Raw genomic sequence first — 27,334 nt, forward strand, 5'->3', positions numbered from 1 at the left:
TACACCCTGGTACTGATACACCCCCATACCATGATACACCCTGGTACTGACACACCCCCATACCATGACAGACCCTGGTACTGACACACCCCCATACCATGATACACCCTGGTACTGACACACCCCCATACCATGATACACCCTGGTACTGACACATTCCAGGCTGAAAAAGAATAAAAGCAATAATCAAAAGTCGTACCACCTGTATATTAATGCCTATGGATTAAGAATGGGAGTCACTCAAGTTCATATGCGTGCGAAGGCAGACACCACAATGTCAGCAGCAGATCCTTTAACTCCTGTAAGTTGTGAGTTGGGGTCACCATGGATCGGACTTGTTTGTCCAGCACGTCCCACAGATGCTCGATCGGATCGAGATCTGGGGAATTTGGAGGCCAGGTCGACACCTTAAACTGGTTGTTTTGCTCCTCAAACCGTTCCTGAAGCATTTTAGTTTTGTGCTGAAAGAGGCCACAGATATCAGGGAAGCGTCTCCATGAGAGGGTGAACATGGTCTACAACAATGCTTAGGTAGGTGCTACGTGTCAAAGTAACATCCACATGGATGGCAGGACCCAAGGTTTCCTAGCAGAATGTCGCCCAAAGCATCACACTGCCTCCGCCGGCTTGCCTTCTTCCCCACAATGCATCCTGGTGCCATGTGTTCCCCGGGTAAGCGACACACACACACCCGGTCGTCCACGTGATGTAAAAGAAAACCTTCTGATGTGCACATGCCCATTGTTGGTGCTTTCAGTGGTGGACAGGGGTCAGCATGGGCACCCTGACTGATCTGCAGCAACAAACTGTGCTGCTCTGTGTATTCTGACACCTTTCTATCAGAACCAGCATGAACTTCTTCATCAGTTTGAGCTACAGGAGCTCGTCTGTTGGCTCGGATCACACGGGCCTTCAATGAGCCTTGGCCGCTCATGACCCTGACACTGGTTTACCACTGTTCCCTCATTGGAGCACTTTTGATAGATACTGACCACTGCAGACCGGGATACACCCCACAAGAGCTGCAGCTTTGGAGATGCTCTGACCCAGTCGTCTAGCCATCACAATTTGGCCCTCATCAAACTCGCTCAGATCCTCACACTCACTAACTGCTTCTAACATCAACTTTGAGGATAAAATGTTCACTTGCTGCCTAATATACCCCCCCCCACTAACAGGTGCTGTGATGAAGAGATGATCAGTGTTATTCACTTCAGCTGTCAGTGGTCATAATGTTATGCCTGGTGTGTGTGTGTGTGTATGTGGGTGTGTGTGTGTGTGTGTGTGTGTGTGTGTGTGTGTGTGTTAATACGTATATGGTAATAGAATAGATTGCCTTTGTTTGTCATGTATACATGTACAGGTGTGCAGTATTCCAGCTGTTACGCCCCTGGAGCAAACAGGGTTAAAGGTCTTGCTAAAAGGCAGAACTGGGATTCGAACCCTCAACCTTTGGGTTATAGCTCGAAGCTCCTCCCACTAGGCCACCACTGTCCCACTCTACACTAGAGGTTAATGATGCTGAGAGCAGCAGTGATGATGATCAGCACCACTCTCAGCTACATGCACACATTGTGACATCATCATGATGACATCACCACACTCCACACCTCTGGTATAAGTTGCTGCGTTTCATGTGTTTGTGCTCATTTGATCTGAGACGCCGAGACAGTAAGCAGCATGAACATGTTCTCCTGTTGGACTCTTCCATCTGACCAAGACGAGCCGCACAGGCGGGTAAACGAACCGGAGAAGAAGGTAAAGAAGAGAAAATGGTGGCAGAGACGCCAGAAGGTGGAGACGCAGAACAGGGAGGGTGAGGAGGGAAATTAGGTAAAGGGTGAAGAGATGGGGCAAGGAGTGGAGCAGAAGGTTTTAGAGGACCAGGCAGACCAAACACCAAAGATGGAGAAGCAGCAGGTGGTTCTGGGAAAAAACAAACCTGAGAAGAAAGTAAAGAAGAGAAAATGGTGGCAGAGACGCCAGAAGGTAGAGATGCAGGACAGGGAGGGTGAGAAGGGAAACGGGGTAAAGGGTGAAGAGATGGGGCAAGGAGTGGGGCAGAAGGTTTTGGAGGACCAGGCAGACCAAACACCAAAGATGGAGAAGCAGCAGGTGGTTCTGGGAAAAAACAAACCTGAGAAGGTAGAGATGCAGGTGGCCCCACGGGACCTGGTGGAAGAACCAGAACAGGTCGTTCTAAAGGACCAGAGGAGGAAACCAGTAGACAAGGTGGTTCTGGTTTTTGAGATTGAGATGAAGAAATTAGAGCAGGTGGACCCAGTGGAGCAGGTGGACCCAGTGGAAAAACCTGACCAGGTCGTGAAAAAGGTAGAGAAACAGGTGGCCCCGCTGAACCTGGTTGAAGAACCAAAGCAGGTCATCCTGAAGAACCAGTGGATGGGACATGTAAAAAATAAGATTCATTGCATAGAGAATGAGATAAAGAAGGCAGAGGGGCAGATGGTCCAGCTGAACCTGGTGGAAGAACCAGAGCTGGTCATCCTAAAGGACCAGGGGAAAGGACAGGTAAAAAATAGGGTTAGTTTTATAGAGTATAAGCTAAAGAAGGAGGAGAGGCAGGTGGACCCAGTGAATAAAACAGACCAGTTCGTGAAGAAGGAGGAGAGGCAGGTGGCCCCGCTGAACCTGGTGGAAGAACCAGACCAGGACATGAAGAAGGATCCAGCAGCTTTGGAGCACAAAATATGGAAACTGAAAGAGCAGAACCTGGATAGAGGAAGCACTGAAGGTACGTTTGAAGGATTGTATAGGTAGATGGTGGTGATCTAATAAAGGTGAACATTAAAAATTGAATTAGGTTTCATTTCTCCATCAGATCCACTGAAGAACGTCTCCAAGGTGTCTTCAAACAAACCAGACCCCCAGCAGCTGCAGGACGACGTTCTTGTTCCCATCGTCGAAGCCCAACCTGAAGAGTCCGGGGCTCTGATGGAGAGCGCGTGTGAAGATAAAGGTCTGGTTTAAATTCAGAAATACACGTTATACACGCTAGGTGGAGTAACGCTGGAGTTTCCTCTAACACGTGTGCATGTCGGCTCTGTGTTGCTGTGTAGGTGTCCCGATGCCGAAGTCGAGGAGAATCAGCCTGAGAACCAAACGGTTCCAGTTCTTCAACGTCTGAAGCTGAGGTGGTGACGATCCGGAGATCATCCAATCACACGCCGACTTTTCCAACATCAAAATAACAATAAAGTTTAAAAATAAACAATAAAAATAAATACAACTGGCAGTGAAATGCTTTAGTGACTGCTCCGCCACAGTCATTACAAAAACTACAAAATAGTTAAAAAATATATTATACAAAAAATATAGAATGTTTTTAAAAGTAAGAATTTAGAAACATTAGAAAAATTAACAATATAAAATTACCAATATATAAACAATATAAAATTAAAAATTAACAATATAATTAAAAAAAGCAATTTAAAGTAAACATTAGAAAAATTATCAATATAATTAAAAAAAGCAATTTAAAGTAAAGTAAACATTAGAAAAATTATCAATATAATTAAAAAAAGCAATTTAAAGTAAAGTAAACATTATAAAAATTATCAATATAATTAAAAAGAGCAATTTAACGCGAACAAGCATGTAAAGTGACAAGTAGTGCAGAAACTGTGCAACATAATGCTACATAATGCTATACAGATGTGCTAAATAATAAATACTCAAATACTAATCTATACATATACATACACTTATATACTCATATACATATACTTATATACACATACATATGTCCAAATATATACACATACATATACGTATAAATTAGATTGTGCAAGTTGTGTAAATTGGTCCTAAATGCTATTTTCGTTGAGGACTCGAATAGCTTGTGGGAAAAAGCTTCTTCTCATCCTCTCCGTTTTGGCTTTTAGAGCACGAAAACGCTTCCCAGATTTTAAAACAAAGAAAACAGTCCATTACTGGGATGACTGGGGTCCTTTACTATCCTCCTGGCCCTTGTCCAGCACCGTTTCCTGTATATGGACTGCAGGTCAGGAAGCTCAGTCCGTAGAGCCGCCCGTCCTGCTTGGTGCTGTTTCCGAACCAGGTTGTGATGTTTCCCGTTATGATGGATTCAATGGTGCAGGTGTAGAAGTTACGAAGCTCCTTGGATGGTAGTTTGAAGTCCCTTAAGCGTCTGAGGTGATAAAGACGCTGACGGGCCTTCTTTGCCAGCGCAGTGGTGTGGCAGGACCATGACAGGTCCTCAGAGATGTGAACTCCAAGGTACTTGAAATTGTCTACTCTTTCCACTGCGGTGCCACTGATCATAACGGGGTGATACTTCCTCTCCTGCTTTATGCTGCAGTCCACTATCAGCTCCTTTGTCTTGCTGACGTTAAGAAGTAGATTGTTGTCCTGGCACCAGTCCTCCAGGTGTTTAATCTCCTCTAGGTAGGCCCTCTCATCGTTGTTAGAGATCAGGCCCACCACAACAGTGTCGTCAGCAAACTTGACAATGGTGGTAGAGCTGGAAGTGGCCACACAGTCATATGTGTACAGTGAGTACAGCAGGGGACTCAGGACACAGCCCTGAGGGGCACCAGTGCTAAGGGTGAGTGTGGGTGAGATGTGTTTTCCTACCAGCACAGCTTGTATTCTGTCCGTCAAAAAGTTAGAGATCCAGTGACACAAGGATGGATGAAGTTCCAGGTTCTCCAACTTGATGGTTAGTTTAGAGGGGATAATCGTGTTAAATGCTGAGCTGTAGTCAACAAACAGCATTTTAACATAATTACCCCTCCCAGCGTCCAGGTGTGTTAGTGTGGTGTGAAGGAGGTAGGTGATGGCATCATCTGTGGAGCGGTTGTGGCGGTATGCAAACTGTAAGGGGTCCACAGAGTCCGGAAGTGATGAGGTGATGAAGTCTCTGATGATCCTCTCGAAGCACTTCATCACGACTGATGTCAGGGCCACTGGGCGAAAGTTATTGAGGCAGGCTGGCTGGTTCTTCTTCAGGACTGGAATGATGACGGACTGTTTGAAGCATGTTGGTACGATGCACTGGGTCAGGGATAGGTTGAAGATCACCGTGAACACCGGTGCTAGCTGGTCCGCACAGGCTTTGATGACTCGGCCGGCGATCCCATCTGGTCCTGCTGCTTTCCTGGTGTTCACTCTCCTGAAAGCTCTCCGTACATCACTCTCCCTGATGATGAGGGGTCTCTGCGTTCCGACGAGCTCCGTCTGCATGCTGGTCACACCGGTAGAGCTGATAGCGCTGTTAGCATCGTTAGCGTTGCCGGCTGAAGCCTCGAAGCGAGCGTAGAAGGTGTTTAGCTCGGTTGCCAGAGACACGTCCGCACTCACCAGTCTGGTGGGTGGGCTTCTGAAGTCCGTGATGGTCTGTAGTCCCTGCCACAGGGTTCTAGAGTCACTATGCTGGAACTGTGTCTCTATTTTCTCCCTGTAGCGCCGCTTCACCTCTTTCACCGCTCGGCGTACTCCGTAAGACACAGCTTTATATTCCTCCATGTTACCACTGATGAGCCCCGCGTTGTAGGCAGCGGTGCGAGAGTTCAGAGCGTCGCGGACGGTTTTATCCACCCACGGCTTCTGGTTGGGAAAAGTTTTCACTACGGTTTTCTCCACTGTATCATCCACCAGTTTCCCAATAAATCCCACAACCGCTTCCGTAAACACGCTGACATCATCAGTGGAGCTCTCTCGGAACATATCCCAGTCTGCGTCATCCAGAGCGTCCTGTAAGGCAGCCACCGATTGGTCCGTCCAGCGCGTGACCTCCCTCTGAATCGGAACCTCCTGTTTCAGCCTTTGTTTGTTAGGCATGAGGAAGATGGCGGCATGGTCCGACTTTCCAAGCGGTGGATGAGATTGTGCCTTGTAACCGTCTTTGAACGGAGTGTAGCAATGATCCAGTGTCCGTTTTCCTCTGGTGGGGCAGGTGATGTGCTGATAAAAGTTTGGTACTGCACGTTTGAGGTTAGCGCTGTTAAAATCACCAACCACAATAAGCGCAGCGTCCCGGTGATTAGTCTGAAACTGTGTGAGTGTGTCATGAAGTTCACACAGTGCAGTGTCCGTGTTCACCTGAGGTGGAATATAAACGGTGCTGACGATAACCGAAGTAAATTCCCCAGGAAGGTAGAAAGGACGAAACTTGAGTGCCAGAAGTTCTAGGTTAGGTCTGCAGGAGCGTGCAAGAGTAACGACGTTGGTGTTATCACACCAGCTGCTGTTTACCATCATGCACACACCACCTTCTCTTGACCTCTGGGTTCAGCCATGTCTCGGTGAAGCAGAGAACGTTGGAGTCCCGAATGTCTCTCTGGAACTTGATCCTGGCCCGGAGGTCGTCGAGCTTGTTGTCCAGAGACTGGACGTTGGCTAACAGGATACTAGGCAGGGGAGCTCGGTGTGCCCCTAGCCCTCAGCTTGTTCCTGACGCCGGCTCATTTCCCTCGGGGCCGCCACTTCGGGTCCCGTCCTTTGTTGCCCCTCAGAATCTCCTTCGGCCACGATGAGTCCGGAGTTAAAAATGGCGAAAGGTGAGTGGATTATAGATTAATAGAAATAAGAGTACTTCTGCCATATCGGATACAAGCCGTGGTGAAAAGAAAAAGAGGTTAAAACCGATTAAAAGCTGCGAAATAAATAAAAATAGGTAATAAATTGTCGGAGCAGTCGTGACAGCAGCCGATCTCACCGGCGCCATCTTGGAGAGTGTCTGACCACACTAAATTGTGTTAGCATACATGCTAAGTCTAAAGTCTGTCATTGTAGCTAAAAAAAAGCGTTATTAGTTATCTGTCATTATATCTGAGGTAAATGTTAATGTTCTTAATATGACTGACCACAATGAATTGTGTTAGCATACATGCTAAGTCTAAATTCAGCAACTGTAGCTCAATAAAAACCATTATTAGTTGTCTGCCATCATATCTGTATTAGGATGCCTGTTGTAGCTGGTGAACGTGCCCCGGGTTCCCAGCGAAGCAGGCGTTACAGAGCTCAGAAAACAAAGGCATTAAGTAGTAGGTCCACAAATTAGGGCTGATCACCCGCAGCTGTGGGCTGGCAGCGAGTGTCGCACCTTTTGTTTTCGTTCCCTCAGTGGCAGCTCGTCCATGCTCCTTCTTAGTCCTAGGTGGTACCCCTGGTGGCACAAGGCCATTCGGGTGTGTTGAACGCAAGGTCGAGGTAGTTAGTCTTTTGCTTTCACCTCTCTTAGAATTAGCGTGGTGCGACGCCGTGCAGTTCTCGTGCTGCTATTGTTTACTCGCTTAGCATTTAGCACTAGCTGTTCGGATTCCGAAACCGCTGGGTGGCGACTCCGTAAAACGTTCGGCTGTTCTGCCGACAACCCCGGTTCGAATCCGCATCTGTGAGCTTGCCTAACTGAACCTGTGACTTTCTCTCTTATTTCAGATCGGTGTGCTTCTGCTGCTGTGTCCATAAGTGAAGTGTCCGCCGATTGATATCTAAGCTAGCCTACCGCTGTGCTGGGGCTAGATTTCAGCGGAGGTTTTCTCCCGCGTCTGTTCGCTGTAGCGCTTTCAGTGCCTGCATGCTTTTGCTCACTCAGAGACCGGGGTTCGCGTCCCACTCTCTTTGTTTTTTCCCTTTCTCCATTTTTTGTTTGCTGCGACCGCAGCTTCCGTCGGAGTTTCCGATCGGTTTTGGTTTTTCTCATTTTTTGTTCTCTGTTTATTTTTCAGTTATCATTAAAAATAAAGTTTAATTTTTAGTTTATCTCTGCGTTTGAGTCCTCCTTTCTACCCACGTAACAATCTGAGGTAAATATTAATGTTCTCAATATAATTGACCACATTGAATTGTGTTAGCATACATGCTAACTCTAAATTCTGTTATTGTAGCTAAATCAAAAACATTATTAGTTATCTGCCATCATATCTGAGATAAATGTTAATGTTCTCAATATGACTGACCACACTAAATTATATTAGCATACATGCTAAGTATAAATTCTGTCATTGTAGCTCAATAAAAACCAGGGCGGCACGGTGGCTTGCCTCACAGCAAGAAGGTCCTGGGTTCGATCCTCAGGTGGGTCGGTCCGGGTCCTTTCTATGTGGAGTTTGCATGTTCTCCCCGTGTCTGCGTGGATTTTTTCCGGGTTCTCCGGTTTCCTCCCACAGTCCAAAGACATGCAAGTGAGGTGAATTGAAGATACTAAATTGTCCATGACTGTGTTCGATATAACCTTGTGAATCGAATAAACTTGTGTAATGAATAACTACTGTTCCTGTCATGAATGTAACCAATGTGTAAAAACATGACGTTAAAATCCTAATAAACAAACAATAAATAAAAATCATTATTAGTTATCTGTCATCATATCTGAGGTAAATGTTAATGTTCTCCACATGACTGACCACACTGAATTATATTAGCATACATGCTAAGTCTAAATTCTGTTATTGTAGCTAAATAAAAACCATTTTTAGTTATGTCATCATATCTGTAGAGCAACTGTCTATTTATATATACAGTATATTGCTAGTTAAGTGCACTTTAAAGTGTGTACCCTTATTCCCGCCTCTGTGTATGTGATTGGAACGCACCCGGCTCACTCGCATGTTCTGCATATCTGCAAGCTGATGTTGCACATAATAAATCAGTTTTGTTTCAGTTAGACAAGAGTCATTTCTTAATTCATAGCACTCGACATGGTGTCAGAAGTTAGTGGACAAAACGAAAGGAAGAGCGAATGCGTCATAAAGACCAAAAGAAAAGAAAAAAAAGTTTGCCGTGAGTAACAAGTGCTAATAAACTGACAGTTTATACCGCAGCATGGCAGGAGAGTTTCGCAGACCGGACTCCCTTGTATTTAACGAGAATATCGCTGAAAACTGGCGCATTTTCGACATATTTATCGCAGCTGCACACGCAGACAAACCGCTACGAACACAAGCGTACATCCTGCTCAATCTCGCTGGCCCAGAAGCAATAGAACGCGAACGCTCGTTTGTTTAAGCACCAGAGGTGAGAGAACAAGGTGATAACGGCAATGTTATAACTCCAGCAGAGAACAGAGAAGACCCTGTTTGTCTGAAGAGAAAATTCCGTGAAATATGCGCCCCACAAACGAATGTCACAATGGAACGTCACAAATTTAACACAAGGTCTCAAAGACCAGGTGAGTCCATTGAATCATATGTCAGTGATCTCAAAATCAAAGCTAAAAGCTGCAATTTTGGTGTTTTACAAGTGGAGCTTATCAGAGATAGACTCGTGTGTGGTATCAGTAATGACAATCTCAGAAAAACCCTGCTGCGTGACCCTGACCTAACCCTTGCAAAAGACCTCGTACAAACGGCGGCGATTTGAATATGATGAACACTTTAAGGCTAAAATCAGGACTGACTTCATGGGCATGTGGAATGGGCACATCTCTCATGCCACGATCAACAAAGTCCTCTGTGCAGATCCAGGGCTTCTGAAACAGTGCAAAGAAAAGGGAATGACAATTTACAACTTTGTGTCCCTTCTAAAGATCATACAAAGAGAGATGGATGAAGAGATTTTTTTTTAAAGAAAGTGCATCATTTTTTTGATGATCCAGCTGGAAATTGAAATATGTGCTTTGTTATCTGCAATATTGGAAAAATAAAGTGACAACGTTCTGGTACAGGAGATGGGCTGTTAATTCCTTACATCATTTTAATTTAAAATAGATATAACATTTAACTTGACTCAAAACTTCTGCACAGCAACCTGGAGGCAAAAGAACAGAGGAGCTCATGTCACCACTGAATCTTGCCCCTGCACACAAGAATTTGACACAACTCCAAGAACAATTGGGTGCAGCCTGCGACTCAAACGACTCGGACGGCATTTCAAAGAAAGAGCCAGCAATTGAAGTGGTACTGACAAAGTTCCAGAAATTTAATGAGGGAAGCAGACCAGACACTAAGAAAAGAGATAATGTCGCTCAGTCAAGGAGTCATGTCACCAAATTTTTAAACTTTATGTGGAATCGAAAGAAACACATCAGTAGAGATTTGTCCTTCATTGGACATCAGGAAAGATGGAAACTGTGGTTTTAGACCCAGGTGACTAAATCAGTAGCGACACAGAGGCAATACATATTCAGCGTTCAGAAATTTCTCACCTACGTACGAGAGTACGACTTGGACAGACACATTCGCATCAGCCAATCCGTCATGAAGTTGGTCCTTTCCACATTGTCCATGGAGCTGAAGTCCCTGAGCAAACAAATAGCCGTTCATCAACAGGTTGTGCACGAGGAAAAAAATGAAAAGGTTCTGAACTCTCTGGAAGTAGAAGACCCAGGCCATGGAGACACTGAAGGCACGGAGCACCTTGGGCACGAGCAAGTTCAAAACCTGGAGGGTCAAATGGAGAACGGCGGTCAGCAGGTAAACGGTGGTCATCCGAGCATAATGAGTGAGGAGCAGACCCACACCCAGCAGATTCTGGCCAACGAAGGATCTGCAGGAGAAGGGCTCATGGAAGAGTCACATGAGGGTTCTGGGGCAGAAGAGTCAGATGTTTGGCCTCATGAAAGTGAAGATGAGCTTATGCATCTGCTGTACTCACCCTTACCAAAAATTGTTCCAGAATCACAAAAGGTAATAACAAAAATGGAATCGGTGGCAAAACTATGTTTAACTTACTCATTTACACAGATGCGTACACTAGATGACCCATCTGTAGAGAGACCTGTGAAGCGAAGAAGTAAAAGAATAAAAGATGTTTCATCCTCATCAGATGATTCCAGTGATGATGAAACCTTAACTCGACTCAAAACTCCTACACTGTAAAAAAAATCCTTGTTTGGTTATGTTCTGAGAATGTAAAAATAGATGTTGGCACAACATGAATTATGGAAATAGTTGGTCCAAAATCAAAAAATGTGTTGTGCCGTCAGCTGTAGTAGTTTTACTCTTCAACTTAAAATGTTAGGTTTAGTAAACGAGTACAACTGTTTTCACTCAACATTTCAAGTCCAATAAAAAAAACTAATTTGGGTGAGCAACAGTGAGAATGAGGAAACTTCTGCTTCATGCGCTCCAGAGGGACGTCTTCACACCAGTTTTTATGGAGAGAAGAGGACTTTCAAACAACCGTTTTATATTAACGAGAAGATTTCAAACAAACAGTATCTTAACATAATTACATCTTATTCACGTTAAGGTGGAGGGTTTAACAAATCTGAACAACTCTGTGGTTTGTTTGATTTTGAATTGGCTGCACAGAGGATGTTTCCATCATTTTAATATGCTTTTAAACGTAACTCCACATGCCACCACTACTTCTTTTACTTTGGGCTGAATACTAAATAACTATAGACAGAGTCTGTTAAACTGTGATAAAACACCGTATCAAACTAGCGATAGAGTTACTGAATCGATTCGTATGGCTGTTCAAATCGAGCACCTGCAGCTTGTTGCTGAACTTCACCGTTCCACCTTAAATCAGGTAGCAGTTACATCCAGGGTTTTTTAAAATATACCTCAAATAAAATAGTTTTTGTTATTATTACAGTTAACTCTGTACAGCCTTGTAACATCCGAGTCAAATTAAAGAATCGGTTCCGTAAAACGAACTTTTCACCACTAGCCGTGTCTATTAAGGAACCGACTCTTACACTGTTAGCGAACCGACTCTTACACTGTTAGCGAACCGACTCTTGGACCGTTACTCTGCATTTGACTAAAATATTTTGGAAGTCTGTTGAGTTACTGGATTGTAAATAACGTTAAAGCAGCTGGATGCTGCTGTCAGATGCTTCTGCATCCACATGCGTGTGTGAAACGGTGACTTCACTTTTATAAACGTGGTTAACAAACCGTGGTGTATAGATATTTTTAGTTGTTGAAACGAGTGGAGAAATTCTAAACGCAGCACATTATGTAAGTAAAAAGCATGAATTAATTCATTTAATTTGAGTAAGCTTTGTTAATCTCTGGGGAATCTAAGTAAACCTTTCTTACTTCAGTTTTATTTTTACGTGCTGACTGATGTACTACAAGTACCATTTTATTAGTATGTCAGTGCTTGTGGTAATATGCAATTTCTTACACATAAATGAGGCTCAGATATTATTATGTGTTGCAGAGGATACAGAAGCATTACAGGACCACAAAGAACATGAAAACAAGGATTCTTGAAGTGGTGAAGGAGAGTTTGCTGTTTTATCAAGATCACTGTCCAGTGCAGTCAATGTTGCAGTTGTAATTGAAGAAGAAGTAGTAATGGACAACCTGCCCCACTACACTAATGCCTTCAAGACACCAAACCATCCAAACTGGTTAAAAGTTGAAACAACTTATTTTTTTTAGTTGGTCCTACATTCTATGGTTGTCAGCAGAACTTAAATTAGGCCAACTAAAAAAATTAGAGGCAACAAGTCACTAAGAATTTTTAAGTTGGAGAGACTTGAAATTTTTTACAGTGTACTAGAAACCAAATTCCAGAGGTGATGATGTTAATGTTTTGATGGACTTGAACCATGTGTACAGCTTCTACTAGAACACTGATGATGAGGTAGATCATCGTCCTCTCCATAAGTTACCTCACTGCTTACTATGGTTACATATCAATCATATATATCACTGTTAGTCTACAACACACATGATGAGAAATAATAAATAAATGTTCTTCAATAAAATGTAGTTATGATTTCTTGTCATGTTAGAATTTAATTAACATTAAATTAAAAAGTCAATCATCTCACCATCACCAGCACAAGGTTTATACCTGCTAACTGCTATGCTAATATAAGCTAACTGCTAGCTTTTAACTGTGTGCTAATGGTCTCTACATGAAATCTCAGTTTGAGTTCTTTTTAAATAAATCAGTAAGAGCTTAAAGGCTAAGCACCACCTAATGGACCTCTCTAAAGATTTCACATTATTTTAGCTAGTTAAAAACCATAAACGTGATTTCAAGTAAATTGACGGAAAAACCCGAGGTCGCTCCGGAAATTCCAGGAAGTTGCAGCGTGACGTCACTGGTGGACAACAGTGTACTACTACACCGTTATGAATGACTTGGACTGCGAATTTTCCAGTGCTGGTTCTTCAGATTCCGAAGCTATTTCTGAATTTAATGAAGAGGGTGAATCTGCAGTGACAGTGGGGGTGCCTGTATAACGTTCTTTCTTTCTTTCTTTTTTTGTTGTTGTTGCAGGGTCCATCTTGTTTTACGCTTACATTCAGGTGTAATAAATGTTAAATGAATTAATTATGAAAATGAGCTAAGAGCGTCATTTTACCGCAACCTGAGTGTCAGGCTTTGTGTTTTAAAATGAAAACAATGGCAACAGTAATTATAGGCAAGTTTATTAATGGTTCACACTCAATAAAATACTTGTAATTTAGACTATATTTAAACAGCCTCGGCGTTCTAAAACACTTAATGAGGGTTAATATGGCATTACAGCCTGCAGATATTCTCTTGCTGGAATGATTGAAATTTATTTTTTCGTTGAATAAAAATTTATTGAAACGAATAATAACTTAAAATGTAGTATATATTGTTATATTAATTGTACCTACTAAATAGTTAAGATAGTTAACTATTAGATAGTTAATAGTGGCGCAATAATAACCAGGCTAGATTTGCTTTGCTCTCAAGTCTCATGCAGGTACAGTACAGGTGTGTATTAGTGCACCGAGCACCATCAGAGAGAGTTTTAGTGCTGAGGGGAACATCACTACCCCACTCAGATCCTCTCTGAAACCACATCAGGTGAACAAGTTGGTTTTTCTAGCGCGCATGATAACGCAGGTTTAAGGTCTTTCAGCCTTTATTCTATTTTTATTTATACCATATTTTGATCAGATAGAGAAAAGACGTGCATTCTTATAGCGCATCCCTGCTCTGTTAAGTATTTATCAATAAACACGCATTTGATTTGTCCTAAAGCTGTCTCATCTATATATCTATCTAGATATATAATATTTATATATTTGGCGATAATATCAAATCGGTGTTGGTGTTGAATTGAATTATTGCAGCCAAACACAACACACCTTTTAATCATTTTGCATCGCCTTCCATTCAACTTCTTGAGTTGTTGTCCACCATCTACGTAACACGTGTGACGCCTGTGACAGATTCCGAAGACCGCGAGCGACGCAAAACAACAGAATTTTAAGCCGTATTCCTTGAATTTGTAAAAAAAAAATGTTTTCTAACTATCAATAATCACAAGTTAGGAACTCAACTTTCGATGCATGTATGTGTTTAAAACTTCAATATTAGCTGTTGCTTAGCCTTTAATGACACCGAGACTGATATTAAAACTGCACATGTGACCTGTATTGTAGCCTATATGCTAAGTTTCTAAAGGCTAAAGCTAAAAGATCATGTCTGATTGGATACTGTATACTACATAGTGAGTACAGTACTAACCACCATAAGTAGTGCACTAATTTGAGAGTAAATGTGTGTTAGGTAAAATATCAAGGTGTCCATAAACTTTTGGTAACTTGTCTTTCTCCTTTGACTTCAGCAGGTTCTGTTCCCCCTCCGAATGTTAACCACCCCAACACCCCTAACCTTTAACCTTGGTTCTGAACATCAGTGCCTGATTTTACAAAAGCTCTTTGGCCAAAACAGCTGAAATGTCAAAACCCTCTCCTGTAATTATCACTCTATATTTATGGCTATGGTTAAATTGTTCAGGTCAGGTGTCCACATATTTTTAGATTTACTTTGATGTAACACATCCACAAGGTGGCAGTATTACATCAGTACGTGACTCATTAGTAAGTACATGAATGTGTGTGTGTGTGTGTGTGTGTGATGGTTCTTCATGATTTATTTATAGGTGGCAGAATGTTACAACAAGAAGTGTTTATTCACATTTCTAAAGGGGTGCAGCATTAATTTAAGTAAGTAAAACCAGCCCCCCAACAACCAACCAGAAGCAGCTAATTATAATGAGTAGAAGCTAAAGTGAGAGAACATGGGGGTGAAAGTGAGATTTGCATGAAGACGGCTGAGTGATCTGCTTTCTCCCAGAATAGAGCAGCACTTTCACCAGATGTTCAACTTCCTTCATCCAAACTCACTGAAGCACAACACACAGCACTGAATCTCCAGCTAAAGATCTTCTCTCCTAACACTCATCATGATGATGAACTAGAAGAAAAGACCAGACAATGTCCAAAATCAAGCTTTATTTCAGCACAGCAAAACTACAGGAAGAGCAACAGGACACTGAACAGAGGAAAGACAGAAATGCAGCATTGTGTAGAACTGAAACTCCATTGTAGAAGCATGTGGAAGTGTCTCCATGTTCAGTTCTATCTGGGAGCTGCTAGCCTTCACACTGGTTCTTTCTGAATACGACGGGATGATCGACGCCACCATGAGAGACCTTACAGCCAAACTCCTCCCCCTTTTCCCACTGTGCTGTGCTGAGGGTCAGGGTGCTGCCACGCCTCCAGCTGCCCCCTTTCAGTTCTTCTGCTCCGGTCACCACCCCGTCCTGCAGCACTGTGCCGTCCACCGTCCAGCTCACCAGCGCCCCCTGTGGAGAGTAACCAGACAGCAGGCAGAGCAGCGAGGCCGATCCCTCAGACAGCTGCAGAGAGGAGGGAGGGAGCAGAGACACGGACGGCTTCACCGTGGGACCGGCTGTACAGGAGAAACAGAACAAAAAGTCCCATTTAGAAACGTTTCCACATCATTTCCTCCTTACTGCTTATTAAGCATCCAGACTGGAAACCTTCATCTGTGTTCAATCATCAATGCAGTGCTGCTGCACACTGTTCTCACATCACTGCAGTTCAGTAGAAACATCTGCAAGCTTCTGTTAGCACATATTCAATATCAACTCTTATTACTTTAGCATTCAACACAACTGACTGCAGCACATCCAGATGTAGCTGATTACAGAAATATTCATAGTTTAGCACAAACACACAGCAGCATTCGTCTGGATTTTACATCAGCACCAGTCACTCGTACCAGTTTACACCAAACTTCATCAAACAGAGACCAGCTTTATATTTACCATCAAAACACCTGCACATTTATTCAATCTTTAATATTCAGAAACTGTAAGTATTTAGTAAAGGTTGAATATTTAGTAATTGTATATACTGTGGTACCTTAATTTAATGTCATTTGGTTCTGGGCGTGGCACTGAGTTTCAAGGTATTTTTCCCATAAGGATGTTTGTGAAACCTGTTAATGTGTTTCATGGTTCTGTGGAACTGCATATATTTCATTATGTGAATATTTTATTATATATATTAAAAATAATATTATAATATTATATTCCATTACCAACAATTTATTCATGTAGCAAATGTTGTTTACAATCACCATATTACATTTTTAGCTTCTAACTAATTCTGATCTGGAGTTATAGAAGTAAAAAGAGTCCATGTTGGTCTCCAAAAGTCTCCAAGAAGAAAAACATGTGGATTATATCCCTGCTGTAACAACATACTGATGTAGATTTGGTCTCAATGTGAAGAAGAGAAGCTCAGGTAAGCAGTGGTTATGATTTTATGATGCTCTGTGGTTGATCTGGGTCGCGGTGCTGCTGTTTATTGTGCACTTTCCTTTTACAATGATAGCAAAGCGTTATCATGATCACAGACAGCAATAATGTGAACAAAGCGACAGTCCCACACAGTTCGAGTTTAAGCTAAAAGTCGAGTTTAAAGGTACAAATTTCTCCACGAAGGGCGTCAAGTTTCAAAGATTTCAGGTTTAGGGGACGTCGAGTTACAAGGTACCACAGTATTTATTAAAGGTAAAATATTCAGTGATTGTTTATTTATTGTTATTAATACTTATTTTTTCTCTTGTTTATATGAAGATTAATAAATGATATTAAAAATAAAAATGTTTTTAATGTAGAAGAAATAAAACTACTTACTGATGCTGAGTTTGGTTCCTCCACCAAAAGTGTAGCACAGTGATACATTCCAATGAAGCCGTCGTACAAAAACCTCTGTTCCACTCCAGTGATTCCACACACACACACACACACACACACACACACACACACACACACTACATGCTTCAGTGCTCTGTCAGTGTTTAAAGCTCTGTGAGTTTAACACTTCATGACTGAGAGCTGCTGACCAGCATCTTCATCCACATCAACCATGACCTTCATCTCCATCTTCATCTGCACACTGGCTCTCTGCACTCAAGGTAACACAGTGCTTTATGTTCTACTGGTGAGGAGGCTCTGCCATGTGGAGAAGATCCACTAGATGAACTTCAAACTCCACATGGTTCTTCATGTAGTGAACGTCTTTATTCTTCTTATTGTTTTCAGGATCCAGAGGTCAGGTGACTGTGACTCAGAGTCCTACAGCAAAACATCTTGATCCAGGAGCTTCAGTCACCATCAACTGTAAAACCAGTTCTGATGTTCTTGCTGATATTGCTTTAGCCTGGTATTCACAGAAACCTGGAGAAGCTCCTAAACTCCTGATCTATGGTGCTGACAGCAGAGAATCAGGTATTCCAGATCGTTTCAGTGGCAGTGGATCTGGATCTGACTTCTCTCTGACCATCAGTAGAATTGAGACTGGAGATGCAGGAGATTATTACTGTCAGAGTTACCATGAGATCAGTGGTAGCTACAGGGGTTGGACAAAATAACTGAAACACCTGTCATTTTAGTGTGGTAGGTTTCATGGCTAAATTGGACCAGTCTGGTGGCCAATCTTCATTAATTGCACATCGCACCAGTAAGAGCAGAGTGTGAAGGTTCAATTAGCAGGGTAAGAGCACAGTTTTGCTCAAAATATTGCAATGCACACAACATTATGGGTGACATACCAGAGTTCAAAAGAGGACAAATTGTTGGTGCACGTCTTGCTGGCGCATCTGTGACCAAGACAGCAAGTCTTTGTGATGTATCAAGAGCCACGGTATCCAGGGTAATGTCAGCATACCACCAAGAAGGACAAACCACATCCAACAGGATTAACTGTGGACACAAGAGGAAGCTGTCTGAAAGGGATGTTCGGGTGCTAACCCGGATTGTATCCAAAAAACATAAAACCACGGCTGCCCAAATCACGGCAGAATTAAATGTGCACCTCAACTCTCCTGTTTCCACCAGAACTGTCCGTCGGGAGCTCCACAGGGTCAATATACACGGCCGGGCTGCTATAGCCAAACCTTTGGTCACTCGTGCCAATGCCAAACGTCGGTTTCAATGGTGCAAGGAGCGCAAATCGTGGGCTGTGGACAATGTGAAACATGTATTGTTCTCTGATGAGTCCACCTTTACTGTTTTCCCCACATCCGGGAGAGTTGCGGTGTGGAGAAGCCCCAAAGAAGCGTACCACCCAGACTGTTGCATGCCCAGAGTGAAGCATGGGGGTGGATCAGTGATGGTTTGGGCTGCCATATCATGGCATTCCCTTGGCCCAATACTTGTGCTAGATGGGCGCGTCACTGCCAAGGACTACCGAACCATTCTGGAGGACCATGTGCATCCAATGGCGGTGCCGTGTATCAGGATGACAATGCACCAATACACACAGCAAGACTGGTGAAAGATTGGTTTGATGAACATGAAAGTGAAGTTGAACATCTCCCATGGCCTGCACAGTCACCAGATCTAAATATTATTGAGCCACTTTGGGGTGTTTTGGAGAAGCGAGTCAGGAAACGTTTTCCTCCACCAGCATCACGTAGTGACCTGGCCACTATCCTGCAAGAAGAATGGCTTAAAATCCCTCTGACCACTGTGCAGGACTTGTATATGTCATTTCCAAGACGAACTGACGCTGTATTGGCCGCAAAAGGAGGCCCTACACCATACTAATAAATTATTGTGGTCTAAAACCAGGTGTTTCAGTTATTTTGTCCAACCCCTGTACATCTTCACACAGTGTTATATGGTGGTACAAAAACCTGGGTGAGTGGAAGTGTACAGTAACTGCACTGCTGCAGCTGGGACCGACTGCAGGTGCTGAGGGGGAGGATGTGATACAGTACAATCATTCACTCTGTACAGGAAACACCTCACTCACTCACTACTTCTCCTAAATACAAGCTTTATTATTATTAACATAATAACAACCACTTCATCCTGATCAGGGTCACAGTGGTGTAAAGCTGGTATAGATCACAGACACATTTACTTGCTCATTTAGTTTCAGAAGGATTTAGAGCAGCCAACCCACATTTTGCATTACAGGGGAAAATGTCCAAGTACACAGAGGAAGCCAAACATAAAGAGAACATGCCAAACTGATAAAAGTAACACCATCAAGAAGTGAGAATTGAACCCTTAATAAAAGAATAAAAGAACCCTTTTATTATTTATTTATCTCATGTTAATTAAAGATGTTCCAACACTGAGAGGACTTGAGTTTAGAAGAACTCTTAAAAGAGAATTGAACTGACAGTAAGTTCCAAGATGAAGCAGTAAACCAGAAGATGGTTCAGTTTAATCATACTGCATACTATAGTACACACTACTATAGGATTAGTATGCAGTATATACTGGGGCAGTAGGACATTTTGAACAGAGCTGCTGGCTTTGATCACAAAATCTTCTTCTTCCTAACACATTACACCTGCTAACAACAGCGATGCTAGTAATGCTAGCTACGTTCATTTGAAAACAGAGAAATTCAGTATTAATGACGTGTAAAAATGTCCATTCCTTTAGCTTTACTAGAACGTTACATACATTTAGAATAAGTGCCTCGATTTTACGATTGAGGGTGTAAATATATTTGAGAGATTTAACAGAATTTCAGGTGGATATTACAAGAGCTTTTCCCCAAATGAACACATTTTAACAGGTTGTAAAGATAATCTGATTTTATAATATAACACAAAATAATGAATTAAGTTTTAGTTGTAAGAAATCAGATCTAGTAGAAGCTTACAAAGAACGAGCTAGTAAAAAAGCTCCTGCTTAATATTTTAAAATGCCTTTATTAACACTTGGCTTTATACCATGTATGAACAGTTGCAATTAAATATATTCAACCACAGAGACAAAATAATAACTGCAGACCTGGATTTTGCTTTAAATTACGTTTTCAGTTAAATGATGCAGCACAGAGAAACATAAAGATAGATCAGGGATGTGGAGTGGATTTTATTCTTGCTGTAGGAACTTTACAGAAGGACCAGGGCATTTTGAGAAGAAACGTTCTGCTTTCTGTGGCGAAACTGAACATTCCAGTTAAATTGGTTCAATTATCACCAATCAGTCCTGTAATATCCTGGAATGACCTTCTCAGTCTACAGATTTAAACCACATAAGAAATGTTAAGATTTAAAGTAAGCAGTTGCAGCATGAACATCATCTGATCTTAGACCTTCATTGATCCTCAATCCTATGTGAAATAATATGTATAGTTTAATTTTTAGATATTATTTTAAATGGTGATTCCAACTATTAAAAGTTTCTTTTTTATTAAACCTTATTTAGAACTATTAGCCAAATGTACCGAGATGAATTGAGCAACTTTATGTACAAGATACAAACATTAAAAACAACAAAAAATCTAATATATTTTAACATTTAACATGACACTTGTAGTGTTAAACGTTGGAAAAAGGTGTTAGACGTTAATTATAATTAATAACTTAAAATGAATCATGAGCAGTGATGGCTTAGTTACTTTGAAAAAGTAATCTGATTACTGATTACTCCTTTAAAAAGTAACTTAGTTACTTTATGGATTACTTGATTTTAAAAGTAACTAAGTTAGATTACAAGTTACTTTATTAGTTATATAATGCGGAATATTTCAAAGATATTCCTTTGCAATACTTTATTATTTGGCTGCCAACTTGTGTGTACTGATGAGACTCAATTGAACCCCAGAACATGCCAGTGTGAATGCATGGAAAACTAATTTTAATTTTCTTTCAAGAATATGATACAGACTGACCAACACTATTATGCTAAATCAGCATTGAAAATTGACTTTACTTTTAATAGCCTTCTACAATGCTGGAGCTTCTTAAAATGGAAGATTTTCTTTTAAATAGAAGTGTTATTTACCTGCTATTAAATTGTTTTCCAACAAAATCCGCCCAATTTGGCGGATAATCGCCCAATCTGGCAACACTGGAATGCGCAGAGCCAGCTGGCGCTTTTACTCGTAGCGCGCCATGAATACTACATAATAATAAATAGTACTACTTCTGTAATTGTGTTGGTGGTTGACATTTATGTTGAGTGTATTACTGCACTGTTTTGGTGAAGAACTACTCATCTGAGGTGCGGAGGGCCAGAGGGGTGGCCGAAGATTACTTTATGGTGGCCAGGGCAACCACTGGCCACCCCCTGGCTCCGCCCCTGCCAAGAAGAAAGCAAAAATATCTTTTCACTAAGGAAAATGACAAAAATAGTAACGCACAGTAACTTGGATAAGTAACTTTAATCTGATTACTGGATTGGAAATAGTAACGCGTTAGATTACTCGTTACTGAAAAATGTGGTCAGATTAGAGTAACGCGTTACTAAGTAACGCGTTACAGACCATCAGTGATCATGAGGCACCACCAAAATGTTTATGGGAAATCACCAGAAAAAACAGATTAAGGATAAATCAGTCCTGCTCTGTAGGGATAAAGTTCTTTGAGTCAACTATTCCTCACTACTGGTCATTAAATTTACATTGCTCCATTTAAAGAGGTATAATATTTTTTAAAAGTTAAAGACAGCATAAAAACTGATTAATCAGGGAATAAACAATTAAACGGCAATAAAGGTGTAGATACTAAGTCAATGCTAAAAACTTAAAGCTGAAACACTTTGGTGAGAATTGTCAGGCAGTTGTAGCCTAGTGGTTAAGGTACTGGACTAGTAACCAAAAGGTTGCTGGTTCAAGCTCCACCACTGCCAGGTTGCTACTGTTGGGCCCTTAAGCAAGGCCTGTAACCCTCAGTTGTTCAGACAGTATACTGTCACAGTACTGTAAGTCACTTAAAAGCATCTGCTAAATGCTGAAAAAGTCAATGCGAACCGTGAAATGGGCCTACTTGAGATGCCTGTTATCAATCAATAATAGACGTACATGTTAAAAGAAACAACAGAACCAAGTTCTTCACAGAGCATAGAAAATTGAATCTACCTCAGTTTGTTTGTAGTCCTTTGTAGCAAGAAATGTCTTCTCACTCGTCTGAGCTTTATTTACCGGTCTCAACAGACGGAGCAATATTGGCTCTCTCCTCTGTCCCAGGTAAGCTGTACGACGCTGGACATAAAACAAAGCAATGACGAATCACACCATCACCGGTTGCTGGATCTCCTGAACAAACAAAATAAAATGCATACAACAGTAAACAGAAAATAGAGCTATTAAAATAGAATTTGTTAGTGTGGCAGTCCCATTGAATAAACTGCCGTGTCAACTAAACAAATCATCTCTACCTTTATCTTGCTGTAACTTCAAACATTCCCAGTAATCGTTTTATACCTGCTTGTGACTGCTTTTACTGAGCTTGCACATTCCTGTTATATTAACATGTTTATCACTTCATTACCCCCCCCCCCCCCCCCCCCCCCCGCCTTGTGATTTCATTTCACCACAAACATGGTGTTGCTATAAACAAGCATATATGTTTTGATATCCTACCCTGTACAAACAGAGGTTAAATAATGAATTTAAAAAACAGTTTGGTACAATCTATATTTTTGTGTTAGTAAGAAATTTACCCTTCAGTGTGCATGTCAAAGGAGAAGCCCACTCAACACGAGCCATTTTATAAAAAGAAAGGATTGTCCTTTCCCTGTCCTCTGCACTGTCTCTGAGATCCATGGCAAAACTTAGTGGCTTTCCAGTTGCATGCTTATTTAAAATGTCTTCTTTGAATATCATTGCTGCCTCTGTGGGATCTGGCTCTGTTTTCCAATCTTAAACAGTTAAAAAATAAAGACTGAATTTATATTTAAGCTATATATGGATAAAACAACAAATTACTCAAATAAATCATGTAAAGTTTAAATTGAATATAACCGACCACAATTCTCCTCGATGAGATCCAGATCAATGATCTGAGGAGTAGGCACATGTCCCTGAGGTGTCACTGGGGCTGGGATATTTCCCTGATGTGGAACGGAGACGTCCGTGTTGCTGGCCCTTGCTGTCTGACTCTCCTGTGGTCTTGTCCACGTACTCACACATCTATCTTCATTTTTGAGGGAACTGACACTTCCTGTGGCTACCTCCATTTGTACCTCAACACTGCTCTGCGATAGTCTTAGATAAAACAAAAGTTTCAACGTGGAAGAGGTCATATTAAAATACAACAGTTAAATTCAGTTCTAAAGAAGCAATATCCCAAACACCCACATGTTGGCCTTTAGAGAGTGTTTTTTAATCAAAAAAGCAATAATTACTCTTATTTGTCAATATTTTGCCCTGTCTCTAAAGTTTTGTTATACATTTTGCCCTACATGGTTAGTCCTACATTCACATGCACAGACTATCAAGCATGCCTTTTGGCTGGGGGTGGACTCACTATGCCTCATGCCACATGTCCGATGTATGACAACACATGCAGTGTACTAACAGATGTGATGTTTTAGCTGTGTAGAGCAATACCTCATGCATTCATCACTATGAGCCTTGATTTGTGAAAAAGGGAATTCTTCTCCACATGTCACACATTTCTGAGGTGGTCGAGATATCTACAGAGGAGATCATGTAACAATTAAATACAAGAAATAATGACCTGATTTTCAGAAGGGAAGAGCAGTTTTAAAGAGAAACTTACAGGCTCCAGATTCAGGTTCCTCTGAAGTGGTCGAATGAAAATGGTAGCATGACCAATCTGGGTCTGTGGATCTTTCAGATGTCTGACATGGTAGCCCTCATTGGGACAGGGGATGAGGTTCAGTTTGCGACTTCGAGTTGTTCCAGAAATTTTGAGCAATTCAAATCCGCCCCCTTGTCTGAGTTTTGGAAATGCAGCTAAAAGGAATTCTTTGAATTCATGTGGATTTGTCTGACTACCTAAAATGACGACAGATAACAACATGCAAAAAAGTGTGAATTCTAAAGTTTCACTAAAACCTGAGTGTGCATGGTAACCGTGATGCCGTATGTAGCTTTAAACGTAAGACGTTTCTCCCCTAATCCTGCAGCAACAAGCCTCTGTTTGGCAAATCGACTGGGGACTAAATCCTCATTTTTGTCCTCAAGACAACAGAAGACATGAGTGTAAGAATTAAGTTGTGCGGGCACAGCAAGGCATCGCCGACTTGTTGACCTCCTCCCCCCATGTGTGTATGGCCCGAACAGTCTTGAAACCTCGGCTAAGTGAGGAGCAAAGGGTAGCATCAAACGTTAGACAATAAAGAAAAACAGCTAAACTAGATACATCACCGGTGATGGTGTATATTAGTCTAATATCTAATCACATATCTAATATTTTTTTTTCGTATTTAGCTAATGTGTAAATTCTACAGGGTGTATCACAAACTGTTCACTGCAGAAACCTATAGCACTGTAAAAAAAATCTAATTTTCAAAATGTTGTGAACACATAAAATTACAAGTGGTTTCAACTTAATTGCAGTAGTAAAGTTGTTCCAACATCTTAAATCACATTTTCCTAACTTCCAATGGATCTTTAAGAGCAAACATAAAAAAATGTGTTGAACTGAAATTATGCCCTAGTGCCTCTGCTTGAACCTGCAGTTGCGCATGTGAAGTCTTCTATTAGTTGGACATCAACCGACATTTTGAATTCATCAAAGCGGCAAATCACGAAGACTTTCAAAGAACGACATACTTCGAAGGTATGCAGTAATGTTTTTTTAAGTCTTTGTAAATATTAATTTATTAACACGTATTAAGAAATATATTCAACGTTCTTTGCCATTGTAAAGTGGTTAGTTAGCTTTCTAACTATGTCCTACATGTCCCATGCCTTAGCTAGTTTGCAAATTCGTTTGCATCCCAGCTGTTAGTAGGTTAATCTAGCCAGTGCAGATCTCCCTGCTTACTAAAATTTTTTTTATTTTTTTTATCTGCAAATTAAACGAGCTAGTTTAAAGTTTCATATTAAAATAATATTTTTATAATCAAATTAGTGGTGAAAGTGCCAGACAATGTTTTAACAAGTTCATCAGTTCATCCCTCGTGCTAAACCGCAGGAATTCTACGAGGCTCTGCATCTAATTTTATAGCAGCGGGTTCAGACTCGCACCGTACAAATCGAAGCTGCGCATTTTTGGTCAGGTAAGTTAGAGAAGTTGCTAATGTTGTGGTAAGAGTAGTTAGATGGATCAGTCTGTAACTAATTGGAAAAAAGGCTTTGACTATAAAAATATACATTATTTTTATATGAAACTTACGCGAATACGCGACGCCTTAAATGAGTATTTCATTCGTTACAGGGCAATTTACAGCGGTGCACGCACACCATGTTTATATTTAGTCTGTTTTTATTCTAGCTACTCAGTAATGAAAAAAAGCTAAGCTAAGGATAAAGACAGCCAGCACGGTGGGCATCCAACCTTCGTTATCGAATTCTTTGGACCAATAAGTGTTTATACATATTTTATGTAACTATATGCATGCAATTTATATGTCTAATCAGTCTTTTTTTGCCCTGCAGAATTTACAAATATAAGAAGAGAAACTGTCACTGTCACTATCTTCATATCAAGGTAATTAGAAAAAAAATCCTTTTATAGTTTTGAGATTAATACAATGGTGTTTATCTTGTAATTACAAATAGATGAGTAGCAACATGAGTAGCATGTTTGACTGTCGATATTGCAAGTTTTCCACTGCAAAACAAGATTCAGTTATAAAACATTACAGACTAAAGCACTGGCATCATTTGAGTAAAAGACCACTGCACTGCCTGTATTTGGACTGCGTGTGTACATTCAGGACTGTAGGTGCTTTAAAAACTCATCTAAGCAGAGCACATTCTAAACGTGGACAACCGCACTGTTACATTAAGTTGTGAAATATGTGATTTTGAAGATATTTGTGATGAAAGAACATACTTCAGGCACTTAAGCATTCACTTGAAGAATCATGAAACAGTAAAATGCCCATTTTCAGACTGCACGTTTGAAAGCAATGTCCTCTCAAATTTTAGAGTTCATAAAAACAGAAACCATATAAACCAGACTTTGAAGGATTTCAAAGTATCAGTGTTGAGTGCAACAGGAGGGAAAGTAGACAGACATTGTTCAGCTGCTGTGGAAAGTGATGAAAGTGTTTCTGCTACCTTTAGCAGTAATGTGGAGTAAAGTTCGCTAGTTGAGGAAGATTTTGATTCATTACTTGAGCGCAAACTTGCTGCGTTGTTTATGTGCATGCAGACAGTCCTGCATGTTTCAAGACAAGCCACACAGCAGATTATTGAAAATCTAAATGACATTGCATCACTTTCCAACTCCCACACAGTCAAAATAATTGAGGACATTTTAAAAAAACACAATTGTGATGTCAGCCAATTTGTTCTTGGGGAAATTTCAGAGACCATTCACAAAGCAAATCCTTTTTTAAAAACATCTGGAACAGGACCCCTTGCCACTGATCATAGAATAATTACTTATTTTCAGACTAATTTTTGTGTTGTACAGCCCATTGAATATGTATTTAGTAGAGCACAGAGAAAATCTTTTGTTTATGTTCCATTTCTTAAAGTTTTAAAAACCATGCTTGCTCGATCAGATATTTTAGAGAAGACACTGAGCACTAGGGTGTGCATACCAGATTTCTACCAGTCAATTTCAGATGGAGTCTATTATAAAGAAAACAAGCTTCTTGGTGGCCAACATCATAACATTTCCATTGGGCTGTACATTGATGATTTTGAGGTTGCCAACCCACTTGGTACATCACGAAAAAAGCATAAAATTACAGCTGTATACTGGGTAATACTCAACTTGCCCTCAGAGTTTCGAAGTGGTCTCCATGCAATTCAGTTGGCACTGCTAGGCAAGAGTGCTGATGTTAAACAGTTTGGGTATGAGGTTTTTTTTTATCCACTTACCAGTGATCTGAAGGTTCTTGAACAGGAAGGGTTGTATATCAAGCAACTTGATGACAAAATTAAGGGAACTGTCTTTACTGTGTCAGCTGATAATCTTGGGGCACACAGCCTTGCAGGATTCCAGGAAAGTTTTAATGTGGACAAATTCTGCCGATTTTGTTTGGCTTCTCTACATGAGAATCGGAGTACTGATGTCTGTAAAGGGAGATTTCAGTTGAGGACACCAGAGATGCATGACAAGTTTGTTGTTGAGCTAAAAACAAATCAGGACCTCTCTTGTGTCAGTGGTGTGAAGGCAGAATGTGTCCTTAGGAGGTACTTGTCCTATTTTCATCCTGTAACTGGATTTCCCCCTGATGTGCTGCATG

At 41.1% G+C, this 27,334-nt stretch overlaps 1 protein-coding gene across 1 annotated transcript; it reads left to right on the forward strand.

Annotated features, from left to right (window-relative positions):
* The first annotated feature begins 1,525 nt into the window (after positions 1 to 1,525).
* On the forward strand, positions 1,526 to 3,246 carry LOC134317255 (titin-like). The gene is made up of 3 exons (XM_062998062.1): positions 1,526 to 2,752; positions 2,840 to 2,977; positions 3,078 to 3,246. Exons 1-3 carry the CDS (start codon positions 1,849 to 1,851, stop codon positions 3,143 to 3,145), a joined length of 1,110 nt encoding a protein of 369 aa, XP_062854132.1. The 5' UTR covers positions 1,526 to 1,848; the 3' UTR covers positions 3,146 to 3,246.
* The last annotated feature ends 24,088 nt before the right edge of the window (positions 3,247 to 27,334 follow it).

The sequence above is a fragment of the Trichomycterus rosablanca genome, chromosome 1, assembly GCF_030014385.1.
Source record: "Trichomycterus rosablanca isolate fTriRos1 chromosome 1, fTriRos1.hap1, whole genome shotgun sequence".
Classification (NCBI taxonomy): domain Eukaryota; kingdom Metazoa; phylum Chordata; class Actinopteri; order Siluriformes; family Trichomycteridae; genus Trichomycterus; species Trichomycterus rosablanca.